The sequence below is a fragment of the Rhinopithecus bieti genome, unplaced genomic scaffold, assembly GCF_001698545.2.
Source record: "Rhinopithecus bieti isolate Rb0 unplaced genomic scaffold, ASM169854v2 scaffold_5626, whole genome shotgun sequence".
Classification (NCBI taxonomy): domain Eukaryota; kingdom Metazoa; phylum Chordata; class Mammalia; order Primates; family Cercopithecidae; genus Rhinopithecus; species Rhinopithecus bieti.
In genome coordinates, this window is record NW_016805666.1 from 4,095,004 (window position 1) to 4,102,933 (window position 7,930).

The following is a 7,930-nucleotide window of genomic DNA, read 5'->3' on the forward strand; positions in this document are numbered from 1 at the left end:
AAAAAAAAAAAAAAAAAAAAAAGAAAAAAATCCACAGGTATGGCTGGAAAAAAAAATGGCAACTGAAGTAAGACTTTAAAAAGCATTCTAAGACAAATGACCATCAATAAAAGATGTGAAAAATAATTAATGGGGTATACTTACAAAGGAATATTATTAAATCATCAAAAATAATGTAGACATGCTTATAAATAAGTCTTGCTAAGTAGTATAGAGACTTCAGTCTTACTTTGTATATATTATTTTTCACAAGTACAATGATTTCACCAAAATTACTACCAGACATAAATATAAACCAAACTACCAAAGTGCCCACTTCTCTTGAAGATGGCATTATGAAGAACTCTATCCTTTTACTATTGTTTGAATTATTGTAATGTACATGAATCACTTTGTAGTAAAAAGAACTTTAAAATATTACATTAAAAAATTAAAACATTAAAAATACAGATTTTTTAAGAGGCGGAAGTGGGGAAATTCTCTTGGTGTCCTGATTCAGTGAATAAAGCAGAAGAGTTTTTTTTTGTTTTGTTTTGTTTGTTTTGTTTTGAATTGTGACATCTAAGCTCATGACCAGGAGTATGGATTATTCCATCTCCCTCCTCTTCCTTTTCTTTTTTTCTATTTTAAAATAGCCCCTTTACTTATAGTTGAACTCAATTCTAAATATTAACCACCTCATTTTGTTTCTTAAATCTAATTTTTAAGGCCCTCTTTTTTGTTCTTTCTGGGCTAACGATTTTCCAAACCGACTTGTTTTACTTTTTCTTTCTGAGCTGGTGCACCCTCTGGTGGAGCTTCTGATAAGCAGTAACACGACTAGGAAGCAGTTAGCTGGAGAAATGCAGTAATCATGTAAGTTCCAAATTGCAGGCACCTTTGAGATCGTTTATTCACCTTTAGGATTTTGCACAGTGTACCACTAAGACTTAAGGTGGAGAAAGGAAGTGGGGAGGTCACTACCTAGTCAGAGAACTACACATGTGTCTTCTGGCTCCATATGCTCCCCTCCCTAAACATTATTTCCATTTCTCTCTTAAATTCAAGTTTTAAACAGATACTTTTGAGTTCCTAAAAGGTAAGAGTATTCTAATTACTCAAATATTACTTCCAAGATAGTCAGTATGGGAGACATATTTTTGAAAATGAAATTATTCCTCAGAGATTGGTCAAATTGGTATGATTATGCTAAAAAGAAATATAATCATCAGGGGGCAGTGAGAGCTGACTATAATGTGTGAGAAAGACATTTGGAATAAGAATTATCTAGAATTAGTTGTTGAAGGAGATAATTTCTGTCCTTATCAGAATGATTTCCTTTTGTTACTTTGATGTCATGGAGATGATTTCTGTGCTACACGTATGTTTAGATGAGTTGATCTTTATTCTTCTTCTTGGTGCTGAGAATCTGTGGACCTTAGATTAACTATACATTTATGAATTTGATAAATTCAGGAAGAAATATGCAGAGTTGCTCCATTGGTTTCTCTGTTACATCATTCAGCATTTTCTAGGGCAGACACTCTTCTAAAATCAGATGTGTAACTATAAGTGAAATAACGAACTCTCAAACTTCCATCACTATACGTTTGGGTCATACTATTGTAATTCTCCTTTTGCAACTGAGAAAACTCAGTCACAGAGACATTAAGTAACTTGCCCAAGTTAGCATAGCTGGAAGTGGTAGAACTAGGTTTTAAACTCAAATGTTCTGGCTGCAGACTCCATGTCTCTTAGCACCATGTAGTGGTGTCACTGGGAACAGTAATAGCCAGTTCTAACCTCATATTACTGTATGGAGTATTGCCTGAGTGAATCCAACATCCCATGTTCCAAATGCTTTAAGGAAATACTGAAAATTTTAAAAAAAAAAAAAGGAAATGAGAGCCTGGTGAGGATCAGACAAAGAGAATAGGCCAATAGTGAGATCAGTTTGTAGACCGAATATAGTAAATACCATATATAAAATTTGAATTGAACTGTAGATCTGACTTAAGCTTCCTAGCAGCTGACATAATGAGAGAGAATATTGGTTATATAGTGTCCTCTAAAATTAACAAAATGAACAGCATTACTCACCAGATGTACAACTATTCCTGGCCTAGAACCGAGAGAAAAATTCAAGCTATGAGGCCTCACAAAGACAGCACTGTTAACATAAGAACAATGTTTTCCATAGTATTTTCAGAATAAATTCAACAACAAATTTCATGATTTTTTTTTTGTTATTTTTAAAAATCATTTCTCAACGTAGGCCAAAGTGCAATTCAGCTACAGTAATTTGAGGGACAGATGAGTCACAATCATATCACCCAGAAACTGGTAGTAAATTGTACAGTATCTCAAAGAATGAATGGACTATGTATCTCTCAGGTATTTCATCAGATGTGTAATTGATTAAATGTTGGATATACAATATAACTTTGTGGTTGAAATTCTGGCCTCAGGAGTCAGTCCCAGGTCCAAGTCCAAGCTCTGCCTTTTAACTTGCTTTCCTACTCCTAAGTAAACTATTTCTCTTTATCGAAGCCAAGCAAGATGTGGTATGTCATTAGAAAATCTATCAATGCAATTAATTTACAGAATCTTGTATATGTATAGTCATATTTATGTTTCATAAATCAATCTATTTTTGTAGATTCATGCACATCAGTGTCCTTGGCTATTTATCAGAAGAGGACTAAGTCAGAAGTATAAGAGGGGCTCTGTCATGTTTTATTTCATAAAATAAATTACTGTTAGCATTTAAATTTTATACAAAGACAGCACAGCAATGCTTTGTTCATGTTAAAAATAGAGTTATAAAAGTAAAATAATTGGATTGGATCAGAAAAACATATCCTGGTGTTTCAAAACAAATTTAAATAGGTAATAATAAAATAGACCAGTTTTGTTGTTGTTGTTGTTGTTGTTATTTGAGACGGAGTCTCGCTCTGTTACCCAGGCTGGAGTGCAGTGTTGCGATCTCCGCTCACTACAAGCTCCACCTCCCAGGTTCAAGTGATACTCCTCCCTCAGCCTCTTGATCAGCTGGGATTACAGGTGTGTGACACCATACCTGGCTAATTTTTGTATTTTCAGTAGAGAATACCATGTTCAGTAGAGTTTCACCATGTTGGCCAGGCTGGTCTCGAACTCCCCACCTCAGGTGATCCACCCACCTTGGCCTCCCAAAGTGCTAGGATTACAGGGTTAGCCACTGCACCCGGTCGATCGACCAGTTTTTTTTTTTTTTAATGGAAAATATATGCAAATTGTTTTGCACAATTCTTGGAACATGGAAGTTGACTAATACAATGTTTTTATTTCTAGCTAATCAGCGCCTCCTCCACCATGACCTCTACCTAGGCGACCCATGTTTCATGTTTTTACTTTGATACTCCCTTGCATTCCAATCCAAGTCTCCCTTTCCAGTGTCCATTTTGCATGTGAACTTTGGACAAGTTACTGTCCTTTTGTGTTTCTTATTTCTGAAAGACATTTGGAGTAGGCCATCTTTATGGTCCTTTTCACTGTTATCTGCCGTGTTTGTGTGTTACTGTCTAATAGCAGTGCTGGTAAATGGATGAATATGGTCTCTTGGCTGGGTAGTGTATGTTAACAGGAGATAATGTCCCAGATCAAAGAAGTGATTCTAAACTGAAGTCTCTTGTATAAATAGAGTTAGAGAAAGAGGATTTTGTTGGGGAGGACTTTTTACTCCCGCAGAAAACAGCGTGACTTTCCTTATAGATTCATTCCGCTGACACTGTCTTGTGATAACAAAAGATTTGAGATATTGTGCCCATCTTCAATACATTTTCTTACCTTATACAACCACCCTACATTCCCAGCCACTCTCTTTTTTGTTTTTATTTTCTGCCAATTTACATTTCATTTGAGGGTTTTGTTTTGTTTTTACTCAAAAGCAATTGTACTAAATAATGACAAACATTACAGACACTTAGATGCAAAATGATGTAGCCAAAGAATGTGATACCTAAGTACCAGTTGAAGCCCTACTACTAATTTACTATTTCTCTTAGGTTTCAATTCCTTCACCTAAAAGGGAGAGCAGTAGCCTCAGTAGCTCTAAAGTCAGCATAAAAACTTTCTTAATACCATATTTTTTCTGTCACGTTGATTAGAGTTAGATTCAACATTTAAGATCCTTTCCAATTCTGAACTTCTGTATTTTGTTAGTGTGGGTCAAAGGCAGACGATGAGGAGATAAGATAAGGGCAGCCAGGAAATCCGGAGTCAGATAAGCATGCAAACAATCAAATCCTCTGTTACATCACAAACAGCATAAGACAGAGGGAAAAAGCAGTTCCAAAATTAACGTAAAGAAATAGCAATCGAGAGCCATGCAAAAGCTGAAAGAGCAGCACAAATTTAATAAGCAGATTATTAACCATAAGATGATCTACCAGAAACAGGTGAATGGTCCCAATCCCTGCTGTGCAATACAAGCATAAGCCTCCTGCTATACACAGAGCATGGCTTTGAGGGTAGCAGGCAATGAAAACAGCTGACTAACAGTAAGGGCTGCAACCAGGAGAAGACAGTGCTGGGTGGAAGTGCTTTGCTGACACTAAATCACAATGAATTACAGATATTAATTATCGGTACCATTATGAATGGCACTTTCTCTTCATCTCCTGAATAGAATTCTGAGAACCATTAAGTCTATAGCACAAAAAGTGAAAAAACTGAGTCAATTGTTCACATAATTCATATCACGAGCACTTTAAAATATACACACAGTACAGGTTAGAATTTTGATTAGTTTGCTTATATTTTAAACTGAGTTATACAGAAAACTGCCTCCCTTGGTCACTGTGATTTTTGAGTGTGGAGGCAGCCATAGATAACATCGTGATTCTTTTATGAACTTAAAATACCCTTGAAACCTTGTGGAAGAGAAATTCAGTGTGCAAAATTATCTAGAAATCAGCTAGACCTCTTATCTATTTAACAAAGCTGATTGTAATGAAAATTACCTTTCTTGTTTAAAAAAAAATTGAGCAATCTGCATTTACAAACTATTTACTTTTCTTCTGATTATAATGATCATTTGTAACTCAGCTGGGCTTTTTCTAATGACTTGAGCCTTTTTTATACTTTGAATTTTTTTAATGCTAAATAAAAACATGGAGTTTTTTGGTGTTTACTTACATTTCATCTTCTTCACATGGTAGGTCCGAGAGCACCAACTGAAACACATGTTTAGAACAATAAAATCCAAACATCTCATCAATCTAATCCTTTAATACAAGCAGCGCCTAGAGACAATGTGGGTTTATATCATTTCGTTTGCTTTTTTAATTAAAAGCTCTGTAGCAGACTTTATTGTTGGTACACAGAATTTTAATTGAAAAAAATCTCTGGGTGGATTCTTAAGCTCAGCAGTGGCAGAAGATACATATTTTGAACCAGATTCCATTTCTACATACCAATATAAATGGATTTTACGACAATTTTTGTTTTTTCTATACGCAGATTTTGCTTGCTCTAAAGAGCTTTTGTGCACCTTGCATTTTTTGTTTTCATGTTTTAGCTAGAGGACAGCGGTTCATTATTAGTGAGTATTATTTTCACGCAAAAAAAATTCCAGGTACATACATGGAAACAGAAGTCAATCCTATCAGCATTAATGGGTATTAAATATATATTCATGAAAGGGTGACTTTAACCTGCTCTAAGGGTAAGATCCATTTAAGATCACATGACATTCCAGTTGAGATTTACAGTCTTCTCTTTATCAGAGAAGAGGAAAAACGTAATCATCTTGCTTGCTTTGTTTGAAATGACCAATACTATAAGCATTCTAAAATAATGCTCTTAGTTCTCTGCACTGAGTGTCATAGGTTACAACATCTCATACACCAAATCACAAGGAAAAAGGCACCTCTTTCTAAAGGTTTTATTATCTGTTTGCTTGCTTGACCCTTTGAACCAGGACTCCTTCCTTGCACAATGAGAAAGTCTTTAAATGGCATTTATATGTAGCTCTAAACACTTAGTTGATGAGGTCAGTTGAAGTATTTATTTTCCTGGACTATAACATGCAAATAAAAGTAAAAGAAGTTACAAAATTTAAAGTGATAGACTTGGGATTTCTATGTGAGATGTGTCTTCCCCCCCCTTAATCCCAAGTACATCTTCTTCAGCACCTTGTATTTACTCCGCCAAGTTTATCTGGGCAAAGAGATTTGTGGAGTTGCAGATGGAGCCATGAATTGGCCATCAGAGAGCATGGTAATGAACAATTTATAAGCACAGAAAATGAGTTGCATTCTTTTTTGCTAGAATGCTGCAAATAGATTTGCATACTAAGTGAAAGGAAAGTGAACATTCACATTTTGTCCATAAAGAAAGTTTATTTATGAGTAGATGAAATCATCTGGGATCCAGCTTAACAGATAAATGAAGCCAGCATTTCACTTTCTGGTCACTTCCATGTCTTTCGCGTGTGTTGTAACCTAGCAATAGTACATAGTATTAAATTATTAGCACCTCACTGCCAACACATTACCTTTCAAACTTCCAGTTATTATGAAGAGGTAAGAAAAGCCATAATTTACTTTAGATCTAAATATTTCAGATACCTTACATTGAAGTAGCACAGATATAGAGATGCACGTATTAGTCAGAAAGGGATGCTGGAGCAGAGGAACTGAAATAAATCCTAAAATGGTTCTGTCTACATCAGTCAGCATTGAAAAACTGTCAAGCATCCAGTATGGTTGCAAGCAATAGTAAACATGTCTTAAATTAATCCAGCCATAGCATTTTGTTCTGTGTCAATAGCATTTTGAATTAAAAAAAATATATACAGCATAGCAAAGTTAAACAAAGGTTAAATTTGCAATCACATTATTTCAGTAGCAATAGAACTAATTAAAGGAGAAATAAGACTAATGCCATGGACATTTTGTTTTGTCCCTCTGACCAATGAATACAAGAAATCATAAGATGCTAGTAACGCTTGAAAGAAATCTTTCCAATGTAGAACAGTTAAGTTGCTCACATATAAACCTATAGCAAATCAAGTCCTCAGAGTACCTCTGGAAACCTTAACCCAGAAAGAGAGTGAGTTACCTGGAATAGTGGCAAACACAAGATCCCTATTGTTGAGATCACTGAAGTGACACTGAAAAGTCTGGATCTTGACATATTTAAAGGACAATCAGCTTAGGATCGTGGTTTGGTGCCTGTGTTTATTTCCTTCTTTTCAGACCTTACTAGCTTCCCTGTAAGTTACGCTTCCTACCAGGACATGCATTAATAATGGCTCCTTGTGACTGGTAAAGTGCGTGCTAGGGGAAGGAATGTTGGGGACATGTTTACAGGTACTAAGAGCCCAAGGAATTTCAGTCTAAGGTCAGAACTTTAGCACTGTTTGTCAAGGCCTTTAAAAGCAGGGGTTATAAATGCTGACCTACAGAGCTAGCTGGCTACTTAATAACTTTCCACATCCAAGTGCATGTTTTATTCCAGGGAACTTCTGAGTTTCTAATAGTATCTCATATTTGGAACATTTATTCAATTTTCTTCCCTTTGTTGGTACTCTTTGTTCTCCTACACACCATTTTCAGTTCCAGGTCTAAACCAACCTTAGGCATAAAGCTTTCCCTGTTTTATTGTGATAATATCCCTCTTTTAAACAAGGTTTATTTCGGTGTTTATTTTATGAAACAACTCCATCACTACCACTGAAAAATAAAGCGAGAATATCTAGGGAAATTCTGAAAGAAAGAAGAGGCACTAACCTATTGTATATTAAGATGTCTTAATCTATGCATTTTACAAAAATTAATACTGATACATGTAAATAATAAGGTAAGTGTAAAAGAATAGAGAGTGTAGAAATGGAGAGTTTAGACTCAAATAAGCAAATTTATTTAAGCTTCCATTTTAAACTAGTGGAGAGAAGATGGATATCTTT

The 7,930-nt window shown here is 35.2% G+C and overlaps 1 protein-coding gene across 1 annotated transcript in view; it reads right to left on the reverse strand.

Moving 5' to 3' along the window:
* The window catches only part of TMEM207 (transmembrane protein 207), a 21,531-nt gene extending 14,282 nt beyond the window's left edge, over positions 1-7,249 (reverse strand). The window contains exons 1-2 of the mRNA XM_017873439.1: positions 7,084-7,249; positions 5,158-5,195 (exon numbers count right to left, since the gene is read on the reverse strand). Coding sequence (XP_017728928.1) covers positions 5,158-5,195; positions 7,084-7,158 — 113 coding nt within the window. The 5' untranslated portion in view covers positions 7,159-7,249. The remainder of the gene's footprint in view (positions 1-5,157; positions 5,196-7,083) is intronic.
* Positions 7,250-7,930: the final 681 nt, after the last annotated feature.